Source organism: Echeneis naucrates, chromosome 10 (genome assembly GCF_900963305.1).
Source record: "Echeneis naucrates chromosome 10, fEcheNa1.1, whole genome shotgun sequence".
Lineage (NCBI taxonomy): Eukaryota > Metazoa > Chordata > Actinopteri > Carangiformes > Echeneidae > Echeneis > Echeneis naucrates.
In genome coordinates, this window is record NC_042520.1 from 11,466,017 (window position 1) to 11,493,702 (window position 27,686).

General features: G+C 40.3%; 1 protein-coding gene across 1 annotated transcript; it reads right to left on the bottom strand.

Moving 5' to 3' along the window:
• Nucleotides 1–1,387: 1,387 nt before the first annotated feature.
• On the bottom strand, nt 1,388–27,115 carry LOC115050416 (neuronal acetylcholine receptor subunit alpha-7-like). The gene is made up of 10 exons (XM_029513260.1): nt 27,107–27,115; nt 26,230–26,383; nt 15,998–16,137; nt 12,589–12,633; nt 11,550–11,659; nt 5,510–5,757; nt 4,532–4,726; nt 3,923–4,009; nt 2,103–2,212; nt 1,388–1,993 (listed from the first exon to the last, which is right to left on the bottom strand). Exons 1-10 carry the CDS (start codon nt 27,113–27,115, stop codon nt 1,388–1,390), a joined length of 1,704 nt encoding a protein of 567 aa, XP_029369120.1.
• Nucleotides 27,116–27,686: the final 571 nt, after the last annotated feature.

Sequence of the window (27,686 nt, forward strand, 5' to 3'; positions counted from 1 at the left end):
ACAATATGATACATAGTTTCTGTGGCCAATCTACATGATGACAAGAAACAAACAACTGATTTTATCCAACACTGAACCAAGCAGAGAGTAAATACACCTTTATTAACAGAGCCGAAAATTGACACTCGGAATGATAGAAGGAGAAAAAAAGACCAGTACCTGTAGCTACAACAAAGATGGAGCTGGGAGATACAGGAGGAACGTAACACAGTAAGATCTTTGTTGCATGAATCAGTCACTCAGTTCCAGAATTTACTTATACTAGGGCATTTTATCAATCTGCAGCATATTCTCCAGTAAGGTGATGCACAGAGTTGAAGAGTTTTCCTCTTGATGTCATGCCTCAAAACATACCAGCCTACACAGTGTTGTTGTTTTTTTTTTGGATACAATGTGCTGGATGCTTCTGAATGACATTTTCCCAAATTGTTGTCTACTGGCTAAAGTAAACAAGCAGGGCAATATGAAAAGTTTCTACACTGAGGAACAAAGAAAATGTCTGTATACAGCAAACAAAGTAATGATGTTTCCAGTGCCATAATGATCAAAGTGAAAATGAAAAACATTAAAATTCACAGTGAAACATTTAATTTTTCTATCTAACCTAACATCATACTACGGATGGTGCATTGCCAGAGAAATGTCTTCCTTATCGAGAGTTCATAAAGTACAGTCAGTGCCTGAGCTTGGACATGAATATATGCAGATTTCTACATGAAGGACTACAACAGTTGAACTGACTGAAAAGAACTAGAGAAGAGGCAGTGAGGTGGACTGTGGGGCTGCGCGTGCCATTGTGCAGTAAATCAAGCTGGTTTTTAAATAACTAGCACAGAATACAACAATGATATATTAGAAGACATTATCTTTTCCTTATTGATTTTATCACTCAAGGTAAAAAGGAAATCTATACAGTGTACCTATGATTCCCAACCGTTTGCCTCTAGTCTCCCCATGTGCCTTCAATGTTGAGTCTGTATGATTAACTAGCTATGAAAAATTTGTCTCTCACACTTAAAGAGAGTGTGGAAATGAGTTAATGTTTCCTTTCCTAATTTGGAATTTGCTGATGATGTCTCTGTGTCATTACTTGCTCATCAATTGCAAACGTTCTGTTTCCTTACTGGTCAGATTGCCCTTCTATTTCAGCAGCTTGGCAGAAATGAAAGACTCAACGTCTTTGCATGAAGTTTCTAGAGATATTATCATTGTTCTCATAAAAAATTGTGTGGCTCACCTCCTATCCAATGGGGTGTTCACACTGTTGGTTGGGGACCACATAGATTGCTGCACTTTTTCCTTGCCCCTCCACTTTCTCACTTAATCTCTTCTGTATTTTGCACATTCTTCCCTCCCTTTCTGCTGCTGCTGCTGCTGCTGCATCCAGCTATGTGAAGTCCTTGGAAACAGCCTCAATGAAGTTGGGTGCTGACATGAGAATGGTGAAGGTACAAATGATGGAGAAGAGAGAGAAGGCCACCAGACACAGCCGGTCCACCACAGCTGCTGCAAACTTCCACTCACTGCAGATGGCCTCAGCCTCGTCCTGGTCCCGGAACCGCTGGGCTATGTACGATACCTCCTCCAGGATGCGCTGGATCTCTGGTGGGGGGATGCTAACTGCCATCCCAAGGCCTCCAACACCACTGCCAACTCCTCCAGGTGGCTCAGCCTCATCGCTGGGGGAACTGTGGGCTCGCCCCCCTAATGCTACCCCAGAGTCGCTGGAGGGTGGGCAGTGTGGGCTCTCAATAGGGTGGTAACTACCAAAGTAGAGGCTCATGGAACCGTTTGAGGTACCCGTGGAACATGGGGGACAGGATGTCTGTGAGAGGGGCACAGATAGGCTTGGTACTGTGCCCATCTCTATAGAGCTGGTGCTGGAGTGGTGCTGGGAAGCATGGCGGTACTTGTAACCGGGCCTCTTGCGCTCATCTCCAGGTTGTTTCATACGGAGGAACCAGGCACACCAGTTCAACAGAACCACGCGAACCTGAAAAGGAGAGAGTGTGTGCAATCAGTACAAACAACAGACATTTGTGCTGAGTGTTATCTGTGACAACAGTGATTAATGTGTGACTTAAGCAGTTTCAGTCACTCACCCACTTGGGCATCTTGCCTCCCTGCGGGTCATGATGGTGAAACTGCAGGACTATAACGGTCACCACCACAGACATTCCCACAATCATCATGGTGCTGGCAAAGTACTGGGCTGTCAAGTACACAAAAAAAGCAACATTCTCTCAGTTTTATGCTCTGTTATGGATAAGAACAAGTAATGTTTTTTCCTTTTTCAGCCTCCTTGTAATACCCAACATTTAATATGCATGTACTAACAGGTAAAACATTCAGCTGAATTAAGGCCAGAAAACAAGTTGATTTCACACTCAAACATCAAAGGAAAGCAAGACTGATCAATCTGTACAATACGCTACACTGCCGAAGGGGGAAATAAACACACTTGAACTCATATACAAAAAATAGAATATGTGCAGATATTGCGACTAAACAGAGAATGGGGTAAACAAGCCAAAAACGGTAGAGGAGAGGGAGATTAGTGTTGGTTCTGGAGGGATGTTTTCATCCACACAAGGGAACAGAAGGGTAGCACAAAATGAACACTTCTCTTTCCAAGCATGTATATACACACACAAACAAGGTATTCCTGACGATACCTGCTCAGTGGCTGAACAAAGAAAATCTAAACCACTAACAGTGACTACAGTTATTGCAGTGCCAGTAAAATCAAACTTCATGTCACCTGGTGGTCAGGGATAATGAAATAGAGATGGAAGGAACAAGGAAGGGAGAAACACCAAGAAAAGAACGAAGTGGAGTAGAAGATATAAAAAGAGATACAGGATAAGGGGATGAGGAAAGAAATAAGAGGCAGGACAATGAAAATTGTATTGAAGGATGTTTATGAGGGTTTGAAGGACATTTGCTGTGTCCGGACTGCTTCATGGTCTATCACTAATGACTCTGGCTGTTTTTATGGATGCAGCATTACAAGAAGGCTGTCTGCAGACATGATCTATAATAATTCACAACAAAATTGTGTGGCCCTCAGTTACAAACCATCTTGGTGTCCGTGCCTAAAATAACTAACAAGAATTAATTCAGTGTTGGGCCAAAGAAGTCTGGCTGAATGAACTAAATCATAATAAATAGACCTTAATGTTATGATTAAGGGCTTCTGATAAAAGACACAAGGTTTGACTCTGGTGTTAGGGTTGGAATACTTTATATATTTATGGCCGAGTTCAAGCTGCTACAGTAATTCACATCTACATTCAGCCCCTGTGTTGTAGAAGGACATGAGTCATTTTAACAAGGCTACTAAAAGTGTCCTAGTTGGCTTTTGTTCAGGTTTTGGGATATAAAACATTGGTCAAGCTCCTCAGTGAGGGCCAGAAGCCAGAAGTATGAATGTTCAACCTGATCAAAGAATACCAATATCAATATCAATCTCTCATAAGACAAAAATTCTCATTTCTTATGCCATAATGAGCTCTAAATGATGATAGCTGAATTAAGTTGTGTTAAACATCCTTGCGTGTCTGCCTAGTCAAAAGTCAAAACAGACCCAAAGATTAGTTATTTTCTTGAGATGTACAGTATTTATACTGTAAAGGCAATTGAGTAGGTTGGAAATACTGTTAATTAATGCATGTTTCTTATACTGCGAGAAATCAAGTTGCTGTTGTAACCTGTTCAGTGCATTAAATGACTAAATTAACATTGCATTGACTAACTGGACAAGTTTGTTTTTTTTTTTTTTTTACGCAAAAAGGCACAAGCAAGTGAGATAATGCTTAGATTCAATAATGTGCGTTACAACACATGCAACATTCTTTCCATCTGCATTTGCATGGCTTGCCAAAGTTACATATACTCACGTAGACATATAAATGTAACCCACCGATGAGAGGAACAGAGTCAGATGTGGCAGGCATGATCTCGGCTACCAGGAGCATGAAGACGGTGAGCGAAAGCAGCACAGTGATGCCTTGAGGCGAGAAAGACAGAGAACATGAGCATGCATGTACACCATGACGTGATCGGGGTCATTGGTGTGAGAGATTATGTCTGTTATTACTTATGTACGTATTCAGTTATCGGCAACCACTTGTCAGCTGCTGGCCACTTTGTATCCATAGAGGGACATTCATCAAAACTACTTACTAACTTTAGTGGCAAGAATCTTATTGAAAATCATTTATTCCAAGTTTATTTGACGTGTGTTCATGGGTTAGGGTTAGGGTTAGCCGAGTGACTCTGTTTCTGTTGTTTCACATGTTTCTGGACAAATATGCATTTTTCAATTGATTGAACACATTTTACAACTTTAATTTTGAAACTTATTCCAGCAACGATTCTTTCTTACAGCCAGACTGATGAAGTGTTTAAAAAGTCTGAAAATGTAAGTTTTTCTTAAAATGAGGATGTCAACATAAAGTTACTTGTCACGAGTTGGGATTGACAAATGATCAACAAAGATTGTTTGCGTGTTCAGCAGCCTGCCCCTCACCAAGAGAAATCTTTTCCCCAGAGTCCGCAGGAAGCAGGAAAACCAGGAGCGCCAAGCCAGAGATCAGCACACATGGAATAAGCAGATTGAGTCCATAATAAAGAGTCCTACGGCGCATGGTGACAGTGAAGGTTACGTCAGGGTAGGGCTCCTTACAGCACTCATAGTACAGCTCATTTCGCTTGGCAGGAACACCTGAGGGAGAAACAAACGCTTGAACAAGCTGCACTGGCGTTGCTCTAAGTCAGAACAAGCTTTGAACTTTGCATCATCCGTAAAATGTCCAGCGTGGGAAGAAACAGCTGAATCATTTGTGATATTTGATAGCTACACTATCTCGCCCCGATCTCTAACTCTTGGGATCTGGAGCGCTGCCCTCGCATATGGTCAGGCTATACGCCTGCCATGTGTCAAACATTTCCTATTGCATACCATCTGGTCCTGTCTGACACCCATTTCCAACTAATCACCACCCCAGGGGGCACAGCCAACCGGGATCTGCTCTTTCTCTATCCCAGCTGGAAGCAACCCCGGACCAGAGGTCTTCCAAAAATCTCCCCACTTTTCAGTTCATCCACCCACAAGCATGCAAATTATTTCCCACAGTGAAAACTATTTATATAACCAATTCTATCTGAATCTATTTACAACAGAAGTTGGCAAAAGCCTGAATTCTAGGGAAATTAGAGGGAATGCAAAGTGGGTATTCACGTACAGCAAATGGTAGGCATCTCGTGCTAATTGTCTTGGACAGTTAATAAAAACTACAAATTGAAGGAGACTGGTAATATAATGTTTTCACTGCACAGGCTGAACACAGAAGGAATGGCAAAAGAAAGAAAAATTCTTACATCATAGAGGAAGTTTTTTGTCTTTTGATCTCATTTCAGCATTTCAGATGTTGCAATCTAATGAGACGATCATACTAGATTTTCAAGTACAGCCGTGTGTCCTGGTGGCGTTACTCGGTTCTCTTACCCACAAGGTCCCACTCTCCATTGGGTATGTAGGTGGATGTGTCAACATCCAGCATCTGCAGGTCCAGAAGCCAGCCATTATGCGTCCATGAGCCAAACTTCAAGTCACACTTCTGAACGTCAAAGGGGAACCATCGCACGTCGATGTAGCAGGTGCTCTTCAAGATGCCAGGGGGGATGTATTGGCAGTAACCTGAAGCGTTGACCAGGACATTGGTGTGGAAGGTGGCGTCGAACCGTTCGTCCGCACTGGGCAAAGTATAACAGTAGTCTATTTGTGTGTGCATTTTCAAAACATTGAATAATCTGCCTGAGCTATATTTTGGCTCTATGTTGATGATCTCTTGTTGACCTTTTAACTATTATAACTAACCTTTTAACTATTATACTATTAACTATTATAACCATATACAACAAGCTGGTAATTACTCTGTTTGTCTTATTGCAGAGTGATTCGGATTCCTGGAGAAGGAAGGTATTACAAATTCCAGACACCTCTTTAATCTAAACACCATGACGTCTGCACATTTAGTTAAGATGCATTCAGGCATAGGAAAAGGAATAGACATTAATTATTTAGCAAATCAGTAAATAAAGTTAATCAGCACATTCATTTTGCCCAGATCCTCACTGTTGTCACTGTTGGTTTGCTCTGCCTGATGAGAAAATGTTAATGTTTATTGTAAACTTGTGCGCATGTTGCAGTCTGTCTGCTGTTTGTACCTAACCAGCCAGAGCAGTGAGCAGTGAAGTGATGTGCACACCCAGCCATCTGTGGAGCAAGTAGCCTGCTGAAATTCAGTACGCATTCAAATTACTATGCCAAGTATCTAGAAACGGGATTCAAATCAGTGACATTGGAAAACCATGCAGATGCTTCCTTCAAGGCTCCGTAACTCTCAATCTGCTGGGTTGGTGGAAGAAACAGGCTTTATTTCGGTGTGACTTTAAAATGTTTTAAATTCGATATGGATTTGCCTTCACTTTCCAGAAACTCAGGATGTGATGTAATTTGGCACCTCAGGCCTCGTGCAGCCATGGCAAAAGCACAAAGTCTGCATCTTAAGAGAATTTGTGGACAGATGCATGTCATGTATTCCCGCCCACGTTCACACTGAGCAATTTGCGTTTTGTCAGGGGATGAAGTGACAGTAAGAAGTAATGAATTTCTCTACTATTTGTGCATCAGCTGTGGCTGCAGGTGCTGAAAGGGGGAATATGTGGGTTGGCTAACATAATTAATTATTGAAGCTTTGGCCTTACTTAAAGGTGTGTGCTTTACTGCAATCAGGACACACACATCAAAGCACAGTTTTCTTAAGTGCACATGTGCGTCTGTTAAAGGGTACATACTGTGCAAGCTATGTGCATGTGCAGACCAAATGAGATGTAGTGTATAATGCAAGACTTAAATGTCTGAGGGGGGAAAAAAAAAAAAATATATATATATATATATATATATGTAGGAGCACATACAGACAGCTGTCATACACAGAGTCTGGTAACTATTTCAGGGAAAATCAGATGCAAAATAATCAACTAATCAGAGATTTAAATCATTACTTTGTGGTACACAATACTTTGGAAATGCAGAATTTGGGAATTAACACATTGCAGTTATTTAATGTGTACAACAAGACATTGGATAGCCCTGGGAGAACGGGAAGAGTGTGTACAGAGCGGAGAACGAGTACGGCGGACATATGAGAGTGGGGCAAGGTGTAGACAGAGACTGTCCTACTGACAATGGTAGCTGTGAATGGTTCCTGTACCATGGGACATGAGTCGCCATGCTTTCTTCTTACTCACTCAACACCTGCTGCTGCACTCTCTGGCACACACAAAAAAGGAAGTCAGGAAGTTCCTGAGGCAGAAATTAAAAACACGCACTAATCTGCAGTGAAGACATAAAGACAGACTGAGGAATATATATCATCACATGTATAATGTGACTCTAAACTTGAATCATTTTGCTTCTCCTAATATTTTTATAGTATTCTTATGTAGACCTAAATTTTCAGGTTTTTTCCAAATTACAGAGATAAGATATCAGTAAAATGGATCCAAATAATTTGCATTGCACCAAAGAAAAGAAAATAACAGTTTCCCTGAAGCTTTCATACTTTCATATACATTTTTCATACACAGTGTACAACCCCACAGGGTCAGCAGAGCGACCTATCTATCCATGTAGATTGTCATATCCCATAATATAACAGTCAGCTAAACAGCCTCAGGTACTCCTGTCATCAGGTGTTTTGTTTGACAGTCTTTAAGCACTGTGGTTAACTAGCAGGAAGAAAGACGCTGCAGACCAGGTGTTGTGTGTTTTTCATTTACAGTGTGACGTATCTATTCCCATAGAATATAAGGAGAGAGCATGCAGACATCTGAACAACGCTGAACAGATTACTTATAAGCATCTTCAAATCATTGACTAAGGAAGGAGGGAACAGATGGCTTGGAAACATTGGAGCTAATGATATGTTACATAATTTGTTGAGTGTGAATACTTGTTTTTCTTTGTTGGGCAAAACCATCTCAAATGCACGTTTCCAACTGAAGTGTTGCTGCTTTGGCATCTTCTGCAAGACACTTTTATAAAGCTTGTCATGCACATCAGTCCAAAGGACCATGGATATTTACTGTTATTTGCAGAAAAGTCATCAAATCGGTTCACCTGTCCATTTATCCAACCACCCATATTATTGATAACAACAACAAAAGCCAACAAAGGATCCACTTTTTAAAAAATTCATTCCCTTCTCATTTTTATGGTCCATCACCAAGCTGTCTATGCTGTACATCAATCTTCCATGCTGGCAAAGTCGGGATTTAGTCTGTGGTTTGCCTGAGTGGGCCGTCCTTCGTGCGCCTCATCGATCCCGAGTCAACTGAGACCATTGACTTTTTCCCTCTAATGAGAGAGGAGGTCAACAGCTCGCAGCGGTTTCAGATGTGGATATTCTTTATACTAATGCAACCATGCTCACCTGACAAAAACATAAACTAACAGCTCTGTCTGAGTACAGGCCAAACACAATGTCAAATATTCAATATCCCTCCATTAAATACATCAATTTCACTTAATAATAAGAAATAATAAAATATCTAAGCCTTTATAATAAAACGGACACTGAGATACAGTATTGCTCTTGATTTGAATGAGATGTCGGCTGTCAATCACAGTACAAACATGCCCAGGCAGTATGGATATAGTGTTGATTGTAAATCCATGAGTCACACTTCAGAATGTAGATATAAAAAAAACAAACAAACAAAAAAAAACCATCATTATGGAGCAGCAAGAAGCAGCAAGAACACAATGATCTGAAAATGTTAAAAGCAATTTCACACTGGATTAATAGGCTATTAACTTCGAATGCCTCACCACACACAATATCAGATTCTTTTTTTAAACCCGAGTCTCGTTTTCTCTGTACTGTACATAGCATCTGACCTGAGCGCATCATTAACTTTTTATTTAAAATACAGAAATGAATGATTGCAATTATGGCGAGCACTTGTCTGAGCAGCATGCTAGCATGAATCTGTTATTCAGCACAGTAAGACCAGAGTGTTATTGGCTGTGCACTGATGGCCCGCTGTGTAATGGTACGTGCGGTGCCATTACTGTGTAATGTGTGCAATTGTGAAATAAAACATGCATGTGCGTATGTGCTGTACTGGTGAGGGGGTAACTGCCTGCAGGGATTTATTTTATTTGAGCTTTTTGTGTGTGTGTGTCCACTGTGCATTAGTGACATAAGAGCCAAGTTAGTGCCAAGCTAGTGTGCATACGTTTGTGTTTCTGGCAGTGATCCATATTATTGCTGATAACTGTAAATTTCCATTTGTCCTCAGGGGAAATGTAAACCTTCTGGTTGTAAATTGTCCTCTTCAACGTCCTGTTAATGATCCCCCCTCTGCCAACTTCATCGCTAGCAGGATCTACGATTCATTTAAAATCTAATTTAATTAACCGAAAGCACAATATATATTGTTTCTGTGAGAATGCTATTCAGAGAATGTACCGTATATCTGCAAATTCTTCTTCCAGAATTCAAGAAACCCCTTTTCTGTCAAATAAGACCTCAGACAGAGAACCAGTTCAGATTGACCCGCCATAAGGATTACCAGCTTAGCTTTAGGGTGACTGCTGGAAGGTCACAACAAAACCATCAATTCAAGGAAGTGTTTTAAGATTTGTCAACTCCGTCAGTGTCACTTGTGAGACCATGATCCCAGTGCATAAGCTCAACGCTGAACCTCTCTCTGAGTCCCACCGTTAACACTGTTCTTTTTCACTGAGCTAGAAAGTCAGACGAGCTGTTAATTGGCTCCAAACTGCTTTTCTTCTCTTCAATGTGTTACTTACTTGTAGCTACATAAGAGTGACCAGCAACAACAGACATAATAACCATAGCTAAATTGCTTTGTTGTGAATTTTCTCTGCAAATGTAATCACCAGCTGTCTAACAGCATTGCTGTGGAACATATTACAGTCAACCACATACATCTACTTTCCCATTTCTAAAAATGTTAATTCTACATACAAGCAAATGAACAATGTGCAGAATAACATGCAGCACAAGAGAAAATAGCCAAACATAAGCAGCTATACTGTGAGAGGAGAAAGAGTAACATGCTGACACCTTGGCAGACAGAGCCAGGTAGATGGGATGATTTATCAAGAGCAGTTGGTTGAGGCCGGGAACAATAAAATACAAAAAGAAAAAGCTGATTGAGCAAGTGAATTACAGCCAGACAGTGAGTTATGAAAGAGAGATGGAGAGAGACACAAAAAGAATGAGATGAGAAGAGAGATGATGATGACAGAGAGACAGAGAGAAAGGAGTGGAGGCAGAGGGTAAAAAGCAGAGATTAGGGTGGGTAATCCCGGCAGGTCTAAAAGCTGAGCTTTAAAAATTTGGGTTAATACCCCCAAACCTTTTGTTTTGTCCTCGTGTCCACTATGATGTGCGTGTTTTTGTGTGGGTAAGTGTGTGTATTGGGGAGAAATACAGACAGCAAGAGGAACTGCGTAGCTCTCACTCACAAAGCGTTCAAATGTATCAATACTAGAGGCCATTCTGCACACATCCTAACTGTGTCATTGTCTTTCTCGTCTTTCTCTGTCTGTCTTTCACTCAAACAACTGAATGCAATGCAATTAGTTGTTTTGCAGAGAAAGAACTGGCCTACATTTCTAATTGACTTGAGAAAGCCTCGCACGCAAGCGAGAAGAACATCGGAGAAACAAACAGTACAAGTCTGACCTGAGTCAAACAATGCAATGAGCTTGCTCAGCACCATATATGAAAATTAGGACTCTGACCTCGGCTGTAATGCTTCATTGAAGAGTTTAAAAAAAATGCACATTTTGTTTTAACACAGTTTTTAAATCAGTAACTGACAATGTCAAGAATAGCATTGTTAACCAGGAAGCCCACGTTGAGTGCCTAAATGGACCGACAGTGTTTGTATATTTTCTGTCGGATTTACAGATTGAGTTGTAGCAGTTGATATTTTATCAGTGGCAGATGATGGACAGAATATAAAATCACCACCATCATGTTCAGTTCTATTCAACAGAAAAACAAACAGTCAAAAGACAGTCAGTTCTTCTTCCGTCTTCAGAAAAGGCCAAATGTTCAAATACAGTTTGAGCAGTTTTGCTCATCTACTGTTCCATCTGTGAAGACGTTAGAATTATTGCTTACTGTGGTCTTACTGCCTCCTCTTGTTACCCGTGTTATTGGGTTTGTGTGGATTGGGTGTTTGTTTATCATACTGCTATGGTTTATGGAGATTAAAGACAGGATCTGATATAATACCGGCGTATCAGAAGGATTACAATGATATTTCATTCACTCCTCTGGAAGAAAACACGCTGTCTGTTCAAACTGACAATGTCAGGCTACAACCCTTATCTGACAAAAGGGAAAAAAAAATTATAGCGCAAGATCTGAGAAGAAAGAAAAAAAAAAAAAAAAAAAAGGAAAGCACAACCTTTGAGGCTGTGATGAATGACAGCTAACCTGTTGTAAAGAAGGATGTCAGGGGTCCAGATCTGGTCTGAAGGGAATCGCAGGTTCTGCACTCCGGGGTAGTTTTCTGGATTCCAGCTAAGGTAGATATCTGTCCAGTACTGAAACAAATGCAAGGGCTTTCACTAACACACTACACACTCATGCATACAAATACCCACCATGTACAATAACAAGTTGTCCTACTATTGTCTCTTTCTCTCTGCGTTCTTACTTTTACCAGAAAATGGCAAATTTCAAAGTAATAAAAAAGTAATAAAAAGGAATGCACACTGCAAGAAGAAAACTAAGCTATTTGGGGAAAATTTGTCTGTTTGGTACTGTAGTGAAATTAAACATGAAAGCCAAAGTCATCTCTGAAAAAATGTTTCTAACCACGCAGGCATGCCCATAGGCAAAAAAAGCAACAGTGGATAATCATTTTTTCGAAACAAGCTAAAATTCTGTAGAGTTTATATATTCATTCCCTTCTTTTAATGGCCAGAGGCGAAAGCTTTCTTTTAAATCCTGAAATGAAAAGCTTTAAAAATGGCAAAAACTCTAGGACAATAAGCCAGAAATTGTTCTTCTTGTTCATAAAGATTGGGTCTTCATTTAAAAACCTAGAACAGACACTTGGGGTAATTGGTCTTGAGGCTGTGAATCAGATTTCCTGCTCTTTGGCCTCGAGTCCATTAACAATTAAGCTGACAGCCACTTGGTATGCTGTACCCTTTCTCCTTGACTTTTCTCATTCTCTGCCTGACAATCTGCCAAACATGTTGTTGGGTTCTTGAGAATGCAGATGCCCCCATTGAGAATAATAAAAAAATAAATAAAATTAAAAATGTTGCCCCATTCTGTAATTTTCTCACTTAGTCTTTCTCTCCGATATTTATTCACACACATGCATTTTGAACAACAGAGCTTATATATAAATACAATATCTTTGCCATCAGCAAGTACTTAATGATAACTGTGTAATAAAATTGTAACTATAGTCAAAACAGATTAAATTAGTGACAATGTACTCAGCCATGACTGGACTCACCAGCTGCAGCCAGGCATTGGTCATTAGCACTTGGTTCTTTTCATCCTGAAGATAGAAACAGAAAAAAAGATTAAATGACAGTCCTAATAACAAAAAAAAAAAAAAAAAAAAACAAACAAACAAACAAACAAACAAACAAAAAGGCTAACCCAGGTACAAATCCATATTTAATACTGTGGAGAAAGGACTTGTAATTTGATCGTAAGAAAAGAATTATTAAGATTTAAAAGTATAGATAGTGCAGTATATACAGGTAAGTATTAGGTTAAGTGGGCTTCTGTAGTCAACGGTAGTCCTCTTGAATATTTTCAAGCAAAGTATAAGAACAGGTGACATTTCATCTTCTAAAATAAAAATAGTAAAGCTATAAATACATATATAAATTGAAACCTATTCCTTGATGAAATAAACTTCTAAAAGAACATCTACAAAGTGTAGAAAGCATTTGGAAAATGATGCCGCTCATATTCTAGCTGCAAGGTGAAATTAACATTTCTGCAAGCATCAGAGTTTCTCTGCTCCCAGAGCAGAGTGGAGACATCAGAACAGGGCTGCCTGCATGGGAGGGGAAAGCTGAAAGAGATCAAAGAGGGTTCCCTTTTAAAAAGCATTGCATCAGTTCCAACCTCGCTCTCTTTCTTACTTTTTTTTTTTCCCCACGTAACATGCAGGCACATATGGTCAACTCCAAACAGATGACCCAGATGATGGAGCAAAAGCCACAGCTGGAACTAATGATTGGAAATGTGTGTTTCACTCCCCAGTGGTTTGTGTGTGTGTGTTTGGGGGGGAGTTTACCAATTGGATGAAGTGAAGTGAATGAAAATAGAATTGTGGGTCATATAAAATGTATGATCTGAAAATATTAGCTTCACTTACTTATTCAAGGTCAGGATGTCAGAATGCCTGCAGCAATATGTGAATAACAGAGCATAAACAGCATACACACACTGACAGGCTTTACTTCTCTGAGCTACTTGAAGTAAAATGTTCCTTATCCTTCTCTCTTATTGTAACTCTTGTGTATTGATAATGATTTGTTCTTGAAACACTGTATATTAGTTATGAGTTTTTTTTCCCCCATTCATCAACCATCTCTGTCTTTTTGGTGTTTATTGGCATGAAGGAGAAATAGCTGGTAAATGCTAAAAGCTTCTCATGCATTAAATTAAAAGCAAGTTTAAAACTACCTGGCAACTGGGCAGGGCCAAACACTGTGCCACAACAGCCAGGGTCATTCATGCATTCTGGATGGCATCAAATGAATACACAAAAGATCTGCTTAGCTTGTGTTTTCTTGCTTTGTCACAGCATTGTTTCCATGGCAATTCAACCTTAAAATTAAATACCTATTACTATATAATTCAGATGAGGTATTCCCAGTTTTCAGGTAAAATTGTTTCTCTTTATACGCTATTTATGTTCGTATTATTTTTGATTTTATTGAGAAGAAAATCAGTTTTTTTTATTTAAAATTGGTCTTGATGACAAAGATACAGTGTCTTTGGCCAGGTTGAATGGGCGTGTACTATCTAGAAATGTGCTGGCTGAACTGAATCTCACCAAAGCATCACCGACATCAGAGAGTCAGTGTGACATTAAAATGCCACCTCTGTATTTTTCCCAGCCATTCAGGGGAAATTCAGACAGTTTGACATCCTCATCTTACAGCATCACAGCCACAGTGTGTAACGTGGATTAGCTGTCATCAAATGGCTCTGTTACGAGAGTCTAGAAACTCTGAGTGACTGTGCATCACTCCTGTAAACACAATGACCACGACTCAGCCTAACAAAGTTGCCCCAAAGTTAACACACGTTTCTGTTCATTCTGACAAATGAGAGTAGACATCTTGCCGGTATTGTATTCACTGAACAGTATATAAGAAGTCAACACTTCTAAAACGCTTCATGTCTCTGTGGGCCAGCTGCCAGACAAATGTTGTGTGTGAGAGAGAAAGAGAGAGAGACAAAGAGAGATATTAATCTGTGTCCCACAACAAAGAGTCTTTATGTCATAGAAGTCAAACAGCAGAGGTGCATTACTTCAGTTTCATGAGCACAAAACTGGGAAGCAACTGCTTCTCACACACACACACACACACACACACACAGAGAGAGAGAGAGAAAACACAATGCAGTTATACAAATATATATTTTCGGTCAGTGTAAAAGGGCATTCGTCTAAGCTCTATTCATATCGATCTACACTATCCGCCTGAATCAGGTCCCTAATACTTCACAGTGACTCCTGGGTCTGCAATCATGCACTTTAATTCAGTCATACAGGCTTATGTTCCTTTTCAGCTCCTACAATCCTAAGCTGGACACAAGACAAGCACAGTCCAGACTGTTCCTGCCTGCCAACTGCTATCACAGCAGAAATGACCTTGTCAGACTTCCTGAGTTAAGACTCATCTCATCTAGGGTGCTTTCAGACTTATGGTTCGATTGCTTTGGTCTGCACCAGGCAGAAAAAAATGTGGCAATGTTGGTACAGTTCGGTTTCACATGTGCATATTTCTAAACGAACCAAAACAGACCGCGAAGATAACTTCCTCATAGAAAAACGCGCCACTTTCGATAAGTTAGCGTGGAGCGACAGCTTTGTGCTGTGCTTTGGGGCTGATCCTCGCCTATTACATCGTACGTGTCGGTAATTTTCTGCAAACAATTCAGTTCGAACATGAGTCGTGGCTGCGACTTGAAAACAACATCATGATGCATTGAAGTCATATTGCACGCCACTTCAGAGAGAAGAGACGTACCCTCCTCCTGAATGACCATTTCATCTTGAGCAGCCGATGGGTAAACAAATGGGTCAACCATGGGATCAACAGGAAATAAAATGAATGATTTTACCCACAATTCAGTATCCCCGATACCCACAATGCATTAAACCAGACCATGATGGTCCAATTTGTTTCGGCTGCTTTCAGACCAGAGGAACCGCACCAAAGTTCAGGAGATGGAGCGGACTGATTTGGTGCGCACCAAAGTGTGGCAGTTGCATTCACACAGACGCAAACGTACCAAACCCAGGGACCAAACACGTTTGGTGCGCACTAAATGCTGTAACATCTTAACATGTCTAACTATTAAGTTGTCTGATAAATGAGTGATTACAGGGATGCAGATGTCCCAAAAAAAAAAAAAAAAAAAAAAAAAAAAAAAAAACACAGATTACTACAACATGTCGGATTTGCATTACATAAAATCATATTTAATCCCTCAGAAGTGGAATCATGCAAAAGTCGGTAGCACAGGAGTAGTTCTTTCTATTAAAACTTGCATTGCATTATATGCCCGCAAACCATGTCTCCCCTTAACTACATTTCTGTACTATCCCAAACTCAACATTCAGCCACACACACACACGAACATCACAAACAAAAATCAGTCTTCCTCACCACGTCTATGATCTGTAGTAATGTAAGGCCCAGTTCTACCAAGATGGCGGCCGAGTCGTTGACCACAGGTCTCTCCAGTCTGTTGTAGTTTGCCAGCAGCTCTTTGTAGAGTCTCCTCTGATGTTCCCCCTGCAGGGAGCCTGGAGAAACAATGGGAGGAAGACAAAAGTTGGTTTGTTTGATGTTTGCTTTGTATAAAAAGCATCAACTTCATTTCAAAGGAACATAAACATTTCAGCTCAGCCGTTCAGTCTAAAGCGCAGGTATACAGGTTGTACACTTTGTTTTCCAAAGTACTAAAACAAATTCATTTCAGAAAAGATATTTTGTGAAAGCACGAGAATTAGCTTGTGCTACTGGGAGACATTTTTGTGTACTGAGGGTCCGTTCTAACCCAAAACGTAGCTTTCTGGTTGCCCTAACCTGTTGCAGCCCAGTGGAGTTTGGAAGTCTTATACTCTACCTGTCGCGGCTACACAGCCTGTGCCAAGGTGTTCCTGACAGCATGAACAGTGTTTAAGTCTGCTGTGGAGCTGCAGGTTTTGATGAATAATGAATGAATGAGCACAAGTGCTGACACATGCATATGAATCCATCAGACTGTAACACACATCCACACACACGGTGGCAGGACTGTGAGGTGGTGTTGTCTTGAGGTCAGTGGTGATTAGAATGATGTGCTTGTTGGCCCAGCTCTCATCAGCAGTATCGATCCTTTTTAGCTAACCCTCCACACACACACACACACACACACACACACACACACACACACACACACACACACACACACACACACACACACACACACACACACACACACACACACACACACACACACACACACACACCACTATCTCATTTGTCCAAAAAATACAGGGAGACATTGACACACAAACACTTTATCTCTCTCACACACATCGACCTATCATACTGTTAAATGTCCTTGGAGTAACTGATCTCAATCTAAGCATGTGATATTTCTTCCGTGCTCTGAATGGAGATGATGATAAACATTAGTTGACAAACTCAAACTGCAGATGAGCTGATGATAAAGGCCTACGGTGTGACTCCATCAACAAAAAAAGAGCATAAGCTAAGAAAAGCATCCCTCTTTTGCATTCAATTACCTTTTTTTTTTTTACAACCCTGATGGGAAAATTTTTTATGCAGCACATACACAACATATCACTGAAAATGTGCTCAGCAGGTAACCTCGGATAAAAATATGCACCACGGGCAAAGATAGAGAGGAGAAAAAAAAAACAACACAACAGAAGATAGAAATGAACTGTGAACGCGAAGCACAGGGAGCAGATGAGAGTGACAGAGAGGAGCCAGCTCTGCACATCTGAAAGGAGCCTGGCATGCACCTCTGTCCCAGAACAGCGTTGATTGGCCCATTAAAGCTGTAATGAGGAGAGTTGTGGCAGGAAGTTGTCGAAGTGGTGACAGACAGAGGAGCAACAAGAAGCTGAAAAGCCAGCAGAAACCCTTTTGTTTCTCTGTAAAAGTCCTTCCCAAAGTTGGATTCATGACTCCTTAGTTTTCAACAACAACAAGATTTAAACTACTTCCTATCCACAGGCACACATCGAACATATTTTTACGCCTGACTTTATTTCTCTCTACTGCTCTCTGGCTCTGTGTGTAAACATATTTGAATACACAGCCACGTCCTGCTTTAATGGCCACTTTGCGTAAGTTCTGCTGAAACCAAAAACACAATCTCAATAATTTAATGCAAAGCTTTGCAAAGAGAGAAATCTGTCTGAGATTTGCATACACACTTGCGCACACATTTTAATGCCCCTTCAACAACAGTTAATATCCTGCACACCCCCATTCTTTCATTTCTCCTGTGTCAGACTGTAGTGAAATGTGAGCTGGGGTCCAAACAGGCATAAATAAACTAACGAAGCCAGTGAAGAGGAATCGAAAGCTTAGTATACCAACATGTCTCATAAAAGCACGTTCAGAGGGAAGCCAACTTAAATTCAAAAACAAACAGCGTGCTCTCCGAAGGTTAAGATCTGTGTGTTCTTTTTGCTTGGTTTGCTCTCATTTTCATTATCTCACTCATAAAGCTGGTATGCGAATATGGCAAGAAGACACACAACAGGGGGAGAGGATGACAGAAGGTAGAGAGAGGAAGGGAGGGAATGAACTGGAAGGTTGCTCCCTTCTTCACCCTTCTACTTGAAAAGCATGAATGCGTTGCTCAGGGTCAATTATCAATCAGCCTAATTTATTTTGATGTTAACTTCAGTCATGAGTTCAGCCAATAACACAAGACTGTGGCATAACAGAGTTCATAATTATAATTGTTCTTTTAAAAAATTATGTACAAAAATTTGATAGTGTAAAATCTTATGTAAATGTAACATTCAATAAATGTTGCATTTAAACATACATTTAAATAAATAAGGATGGCCAAAGAATCTGATCAAATAAACTTAATGATGCATTCCAACTTTGACCCAATGACCTTTTTCCCCTCTTAACTGGACCTTTATCTAGATTTTTCCAATAGATGTCACTTTAGCAGGCTTGACCTCTCTGAATTGTTGTTTAAGTTCATAAACAACCTTTAGTACTATTAACCTTACTACCCTGCTAAAGAGAAGAGCATTAGTGCAGCCTGCTAAGTCAAATACATGTGTGTGTGTATGTGTGTCCACACACAAACAAACATACAAATGATAAGCAACTCAAGGAAATCAATACCGCATCTGTGTAACACCATGTGGGTCATTAGAGGAAATTTCAGGGGTCATCAAATCTAATTTATCTTCTTATTACAAGGGCCAGGATTTGCAGAAGTCTGAACAAATTTCTAAATAAATAACTAAATTCCTTATTCAATTTCTGAAGGTAGCGCCGGGGCGAAGGGGACTTTACGGTACAATGTTAGGGTATTTGTCTCAGATCCAGCATCGTTACAAACCCAAAAGAAGTTTATTTTGCTTCAGTCCGAGGCGCAACAACAGTCTGCAAAAAAGTGAATGTTAATGGTTATACGATTCGATTTGGCAAAAATATCAGAGCAGCAAAGAAGAGCACTGATGAACACGCTTGAATATTTGATCTTACAGTATATACCAGCAGAGTCATAGAAAGAGAAGGCCTTAATGTTTACCTACATGAACACGGCTGGATGCTGCAGAGCTGGTGAATGTGTGAGTGATGTGAAACATGAATGCACCAGATGATGCCTACAAACCTTCAGTGCTTCACCTGATATAATATTCTGCTGTCTGCTGATCAAAGCCACCCTGAAATAAATATTTACCTGCAAAGAATTAGAGGTGACGGACGAAGCAGCAAACATTTGTTTGGGCTTTTGTTTCAATTTTTTTTTTTTTTTTTCCCTCACTCTGTACTCACTGAGAAACTCACTTATTGAACATTCTTCCCTTAAATTTTAAGATCACTGATCGACTGGAATCCCCAAAAGAATCATGTCAGATTCATAGTTTTGTACATTCATGCTGCTATCCAGTGAGCGGCATTCCAAACTATTTTAAAAACTCAACAAGAAATCTATTGTCTATCTATCTATCTAAATATTGCATTCTGTTAAATCTTACTAGAGAAAATGAGCTTTCAGTTCAGGGTGTGAAGCAATGGTAATGTCAAATCAATCACCTATATTACCAACGGCAGACTACGCTAGTAGTCTACGATAACCAGGTGTGAGACGCTTTTTCCGGTCATCTTCAAAAAGTAAAAATTACATTTTGATTTTGATTGAAGGTATTCTTCATCATGTGAGTGGAAAACTGTCCACATTAAAAGTCACTGTTGCTTTTCTTTGCCTCCCTGTGCTCATTTGCCCTTCGAAGTAGCACTAGTTCGCTGTGTGTGCATGTTAACTGACCTCACTGATACAACACACTTAAGTTACCCTGGAGCTCCAGCATGTCTGCATAAAGAATCGGTTCTGGTTTAATAAGCAGAGCTGCTTCTGGGGACCTCAGGGACCTAGAGAGCCTCAGGACCCAAGGGGACCTTTTATTTCAGCTCGACAGCACCCTCAAAAATATTAATGTATTTTGCATACTCACAAAGTCTCCTCTGAGTCATAGACAATTATCAATGTGTTGCCTCAAGATTGATATTCATTTGAAGAGTACTGGACATGAGAGCAATCTTGCACATTGTGAAAGAGAATTAAAGGAAATGAAAAATGCAAGACCCAAAAAGATGTAAGTTTGGTCTGTATATCTTTATGCATTATGCCTTAGGCCCTGTGGTGGTAAGCCAACTCGACAACTCGTCCAAAAATGTGTCACCCTGCTTTTCAGTCAGTTTATTCTGGGAAAAGGCTCCAGTCCAATTTAAAATTGTGGCCATTTAAATACTACGGACAAAAATGACCTATTGCATTTTAATGTAGAGACTAGAAGGAAAACTTGACAATACCATAACAGGAGGATGGTTTCAGAAACTGAAAACAACAGCTACTATGGAGTCAGGATGGGACAGCTGCAGCCATGAATCTGTTCAAATTAAAATGGATAATTTTTTGCTGTGCGTCAGCAAAAAGGAATTATTTCCATAAGGTGCCCAAGGGAAAAGGAAATCAGATTTCAAACACATGGGAGCTCTGTGCAAATCTGACAAATGGAAAGAGGAGAGGGGGGGAAAAAATGTTTTAAAAAAAATCAACTAAAAATTGCTGTAGTATGCTCACAGTATTATATATAGCAAATTCCATGTTAATAAAACATTCCATCATAATTTACACTTACTGGTAAATTTGTAATGGGTACTTGTTCAGTGTTTTTCAGTTTGTGCATATGTACACTAACATCTGTGTTTGAAAATCAAATATATTATGCTCAGGGAACAATTCTTGGTAATTTAAACATGCATGGTTGGAAAGATGAATAAATGTGGGATGGACTGTTATCAAGAAAGTAGATGACAAGTTTGCACAGTCACACAATTTCACATAATTTTGAATGCTAAATGCAAATGCGACTCGACAAGGGAAAATCAGAATCACATTCAAGCAGTCCTTCCTCCCACATGTCCTTTCTTCCCACTCCAGTTTTCCCCCTTTGATGGACATTTTTAATTCTTCTCCATCTTGAATGTAGCTCTCCCCCTCTATCAATACCTTCATCCCATTACAAGCCTTTGTAAATCTGGCAATATCGGCTCTTTTTATCCCTCCATAGCTTGAATAACAGCATCTGAAAAACGAATGAGGGGGGGAGATCCTAAAAGGAAGTCAAAAAATATGGAGGCAAACGGTGCTCAACGGCGTGAAATGTGAAGTCAGAAGTATAGGTTTTTGATTTTTTACTGGGTCAGAGCATTTAGATTAGACAACCATGAGACACAGGCTACCCAAATACCAACAGCCAAAGGGAAACACACACACACACACACACACACACACACACACACACCTGGATGGAGATAGACAGAGACATTCACCCAAACAGGAAAACAAACAAGAAGGCTTTTTCTTCCATCGGGGTGTTTAGGGGCACCCTGATGAGTCCCACTGAACCTTTCTCTACGCAGGCTGAGCCTCCATCCAAACACATGGCTGCATGTGTGGGCAAATGCAGGGGTGCTTTAAAGGGCAGGCCTGGATTATTTTCAAATTTGTCCTGAGCACAAATTTGACATGCACCTGCATATATCATTGGTTGCTTTAATCCCTCCTGTCAGTCACTTTTGGAATTAGATCCCTTCCGGTGTAGAAACTAGAAGACAAAATCATTCAGTGGAAAGTGCATTTACATGTTCAGCCAATGCTTTGAGTCCAAAATTCCTTCTTTGTTTCATCAAACTTCCACAGCCACTCTGGAAACATAGGTGTATTTTCTTGTTGGACAGATGTCTCAGCCAATCAAAGTGATGGTGATAGCTTCTTACTTAAGGTTTTAAAATATTCCTTCAGAGCTGTGTAGTTGATGAGGCGTAACTAGTTTCTGTTCATATGGGTGAGTTCTAATTTGGGTTGAAGGGCCTCTAATGAAATTTGGGATTCCCACAAACATAACATGAATATTTATGAATGAATAAGGAGGATGCAATGCAGCTGTTAAAAAAATGAAAAGGACATTCACATTATTTGACATGAGCTAATTTTCAAATCAGTCATAAAGATCACAGCAATAAAAGGTAATATGTTTAGATATTAAATTTAGCAGTTGCTTGGCGCATACCACTTATCCACCCTAACACAACAAGAACTACCATCAACAACAGTCCAAGATGTGAAGACGGAATCATGAGCTGATGGACGGCGACTGAACTGAACACCTCATAATTAAACAATACTGTCCAACAAATACACTACATAAACAAACTTGAAGTAACTACAAATACACAAACAACAAAGTGGCACTAAGACACGAATCATGACCTCCACTCAGGACTTTCAGGATAATTGCAGAGTCAGAATCAGGATGCTGATCATGTTTCAGGTAATGGATTGTGAGTCTACCCAAAAGATTATTTGGTCAGAAGGACAGCCCATTTGACACCCAAGGTTAGCCATACTCTACTGTAAATGTTAAAGTTATTTCTTTTATGGCTATGAGTCTACAAAAAGTATGAAATCCTGACTTCAAAATAACACCGCTGTGAAACCAACTCCTCGTTGCTTAGAGAAACCCTATTGCACATTGCTTGAAAATGGTTTCCAAATCTCAACAAATTATACAAAAAGCCCAGTCTATCATTAGTGCTGGAACACAACAATGCTCTGACCCCAGAACGCTCTGGGACTTCAGGACCAGAGTTATGAACCTGCAGGGGCAACAGGGCTGCACAAAGGAACCACTGACAGGCTGCCGTTCCATGAGGGCCAGGACAGTCAACACCACAGCTACACCACAAATACTACACACCAACAGTCTTTCTGATGCAAATATCTTGTGATAGTGTGTGTGTGTGTGTGTGTGTGTGTGTGAGTGAGTGTGAGTGTGAGTTTGAGAGAGAGAGAGAGAGAGAGAGAGAGAGAGTTGGCGATATAACTTAAGACAGACCTCCCAAATTAATTTTGTTCATATTAAATGAACAAATTAAAATCAGATTCAGATGAACACTTGAATAAATAAAGTAATGACACTGCGGATATATCATTGACAAGAATATCGAAATCAGCAATGGGTGCAGATATAAGGCATGGGTAAAGACCCCCCCCTCCAAAAAAAATCTGTCACTGGGTGTCCAACTTAATAGACGTCATTCTGTTTTAAACCCTGATGACTCTTATTCAGCTGGTTTTCTGTAAGAAAAGTGCACCAAGGTGAGGAAATGTCTGCGTCCTGTCAGCAGTAAAGTTTGAGTTGTTAAAAATTTAACTGACTTATTTTTGTGTCTGTGGGAGACAAGTGTCCCTTAAACATTAGGAGACTAAAGAGGATACTCGCCCTGCCATTTGGATTTATATGTGCACAGTCTCCACACTTGCTTCTAAAATGAACTAGAATGCACAGATTTCAATTAAGGTCACGTCTACTTTTGCAATGGTCTAGCAGCTCTTTATTTCACTATCAATCATTGGACAGAGGAATGAGACAGGAGAGGTCAGAAGTGAAGCACCCAGATGTTCGGCTTCTTCATCACTATATGTTAACCCAGGCAGCTAGTCTGTTACCTAAGAAGAGAGACAGAGGAGGAAGAGATGATGAGAGTTGATAACTGAAAGCCCAAGGAAGTAGGCAACAGAAAGAAAGAGAATAAGAATTAGATGATGGTGGGGAAAATTTCATGAGGCTTGGCTGAAACCAGGACACCACAAGGGTTCTTAAAACTCTGGGAAATTCTGTAAAGCCATTAAAAGAAGTAAATGGGCTACATTTCATAACTTTCTGTGGCTTTGTTTTTATTTTTAGCTTCGATGTGACATTAAACAACAGAAAGAGCTTCCACGTCTTTTAGAAAAGCAGAGTGCTGAAGTAACAATGCAACTCCTCTTACCAGTGATATTTTTTATTAAATTATGAAAATGAGACTTTGGGTTTTACTACGTTCACTTCAATTTTTGCACTTGCAGTTTGTCAGTTTCATACACCTTCATGTTGTACGGATAGAGAACTAGAATAAAATATCAATTATGTCCTTAAATTGTTATTATTTCTCTTTTATCATATTTGAACTTATTCATTGTGTCACAACTTTCATTAGTTGCATTAATGCTATTTTTTGGCTGCAGTGCAAATCTAGTTGGCGTTCCAAAAGTTGTAAGATAGGGCTGAGATAAGACCCCTGAAACCCATTAGGCAAGAAGCCTTGACGGGGACAGAAAATCACTGACAAGATGTGGTATATAGAATCTGGGATGATGAGAGGGAAAATGGGAAGTCTGGCACATAGAGGGAAGGGAGGAAAAGATAAAGATGAGGGACAGTGGACACCACAGAATGAACGCATATTGAAAAATGTCAATTTGAGCTTTCTTCACTTTCTCTAGCCATCTTGTAATGTCTGGCACTTCTCTGTGTGACGGTCTTTTTTTTTTTGTTTGTTTCTCACGGGTCAACTGGTCTCCATGTGCATGCATTATAAACATCCTCATTTCCATTTGTGTGTTGCTTAATGCAGATGAGGCGCCATTAACCATTTCAGCTTTGTGTGATTAGAGTGGTGAGGAGGGATCAGGACATGTGGTGCTGCGTGTTAATGTAGTGTGGGATGGACAGATTCATATAGCGGAGATTTATAATCTATGTTTGAGCCCTAAAACCTGTGAGCGTTTATTCTTAATCCTGGAGTTAAGACCTGTGCTGCTGCACTGCTAGATGTGTAGTTTCTTGCTCGTTCAGACGTCTACATTTTTAACTTTTGAGATAACTGGATTGCACACCTGTGGAAAGTTTTAATGTTGCCATTAGATGAACAGGAGTACTTAAACCCCCTTCGTGCGTGACTTAAATGCTGAAGAAAAGCATAAATAGTACAATATTCATAAACTTCATGATTAAAGAGCGTAGAATCTGGGAAAGTGCAAAATAATGCTGACTATGCAGAGAATAAGCAGGTAGACTGTGAAAAAGTATGCAGGAAGGAGAGCAATTGAACAAGAGAGGCAGATTTGAGAGAGATGGAGCGCTGCACTGACATCACCCAGATATATTTAAAGCGTATGTGCAAATTCAGTTCCACCAGCCTCTATTTCTCTGTATGAGGGTCAGGAAAATGGCCTGTCTTTGAGTCTGACTGCATAGAGAACAAACTGTTACGAAATCATGTTCAAGTCCCGTACCTCCTGTTTTGGGCATTGTCTCCAGTTTCCCTTGGCAGACTAAAACTGCTTATTATTGTATCATGAGTGTCCACATACTAAACCTATGAGCAGCTAACTGTTTCTTTCGTCTCCGTGCTCAAAGCCTTTGGGGCTTTTATTCACATTAGTTTAACACAAGCCATGACAGAACATTTTAACGTTGCGCGTAAGATTCAAAAACTGCAGCAAATTCCCAAAAAATAACACTGAACCTTTCTCATTTTTTGACAGATCCTTTTGAATTGTTTCATACAAATTTAACTACACAACTTCTGCAGTGCTGTCACAACTGGACAAGACTGATACTAAGCTGCATTGCTGTGCAACAGTGAGGCAGTAACACCGTCCTCGAAACACTGACTGCCTCCTGTCAGGGCTCGGCATGTAATCCACCTTCTTTATCTCTGCCTTCACTCCTTACTTCTGTCAGCTTATCCTCTCACTATGACTACTGAATGGATCAGTACAAAGAGTAAGAGTAAGAGCAGTGGAAGGGGGCAGGTTGAATGGCTGACACTTGGACGTGCACGCACACGATGTGCACACTTAAAAAGTTTGAAGGGCTGTCTTTAGCAAAGCTGTTGTGTCACAAAGAGGCAAGTACACAACCCAGATGTTAAAGATGCTGATAGCGCTGCTGCTGTTGATGATGATCGTGATGGAATGGGGCTTAGGAGAGAATTAGAGCCGTGCATGCGACTCTCATTGCACGCCAGGATGCAAACAATGTTGCACACAAAACTGTGCAAACAGGAACACGGTGTTAAAAATTCAATACAACATTTCTTTTGCTAGAATCACTGTACTTCAGTGTTCTTCTGTGGGCTTCATAACTTCAAATCAAATATTGGAGTTCAATCTCTCTTCTAGATTTCACTTCAAATGCAGCATAAATGATCTCCAAATGAATTCTTGTACAAATAGTTTCTTAAGAAAATGGGGTGGGGGTGGGGGGGTACATGAAGTTCGCCGAACATACCTTTGAAAAGCATGGCAGTCCAAATATAAAAGCCCAGAAAACATGGTCCCCAAAACTTGTGGCAGCGCATGGTGGCACCGCTCAGTGGACTCCGCCGGTCCCGGTCGGCTGCACAGTTGAACCGCTCCGGCTCTCCGGCGCTGTGAGCATCAGGCTGGAGGAGACAAAGAGGAGGGAGACGATGTGCTCTGCGTGGGATTAAAAAAAAGACAGACCAGGATGAGTATGGAGTTCAGATTGGCGCGTACACGAGGCTTCAGAAACACATTCACCTACAAACAGCGCAGCGCCGCTGCACGGGAGCGCGCGTCGCAGCTAGTTGTCTCGAAATCTGGCTCAAACACCGTGACAGTCACGATCCAGATCGAGTCAGACAAATCATATCTGACTTCACCAAATCAGAATATCGAACTCTAATCAAGCCGAGATAGACAGACTTGATCAGATGTCAAAATAAAATGTCACTTTTTTGGTTTGTTTAATTCGTCCATTTCTGAATAATCGGAAAATTGACCTGATTTCAGTTCATTATTTCTTTGCTGTGCTGTTTGGATACTGAGCACAGTAGAGACAATAGACTGACTTTGTCAGGTCTTCACAGGCTGCTGATCTATTTATAACCAATTTATAGATTTATAGACGCATTCAATTTTCAGTATCATTAGATAGTTTGTTAATAGATTTCCTCGCAACATGCGGTCAAGTCAGCTTGGATTAATACTGGAAGTTAGACAGAAGACGCTCAAAGTTAGTCTAACTCAGTATGAAGCCTGGAAACAGGTGAAAACAACTTGCCCTGATGTGTCGACATGGTTAACAATAGCCTCAGCTCACTAATTACCACATTATATTTTTATTTACCCTGTATTGGTCGTACCTTCAGCATGTCTACTTTTGTTGTAGTGCTTAAATTAGTAACTTTTTGCTTATATATTTGCGATATAAACTTTCTAAATTGATAATATGTCAATTCTGGGCTGCCCCCAATTACCAAACAATACGTGTAAAACACTGTTATGGAGTCATAGCTGCAAATACAAAGATGACACAAATGGCTCAACGTGGAACTTGTTTTTCTCTGCTGGACAGGACCAGGCCCGGCATTTAAAGTCAGTGCAGATCACAAGCCAGCTCTCCTTCCCCCACAGCTCTAGACTGTCATTTATGAATTGGAAACATCACACTGCAATTTCCCATTTCTCTGAGTTACAAAGAGTGTCATCAATGCATTTTTTCTCATATTTGTCTCCTTTTTGTGCAAGCCCAGCCTATAATCAAATGACCTATTTATTCCCGTCCATGAATAATTTTTGTTTAAAATAGGATCCGACGGGCAATGGGGAGCAACACTGCACATTTCGCCAAGTGTTTCCTTGCCTGGATTCAGCTCACTTTCTCTCACTTAATGCAACAGAGGCGTATCATCTAAAAAGTCCTGTGCCAGAGGTACTAGTCGA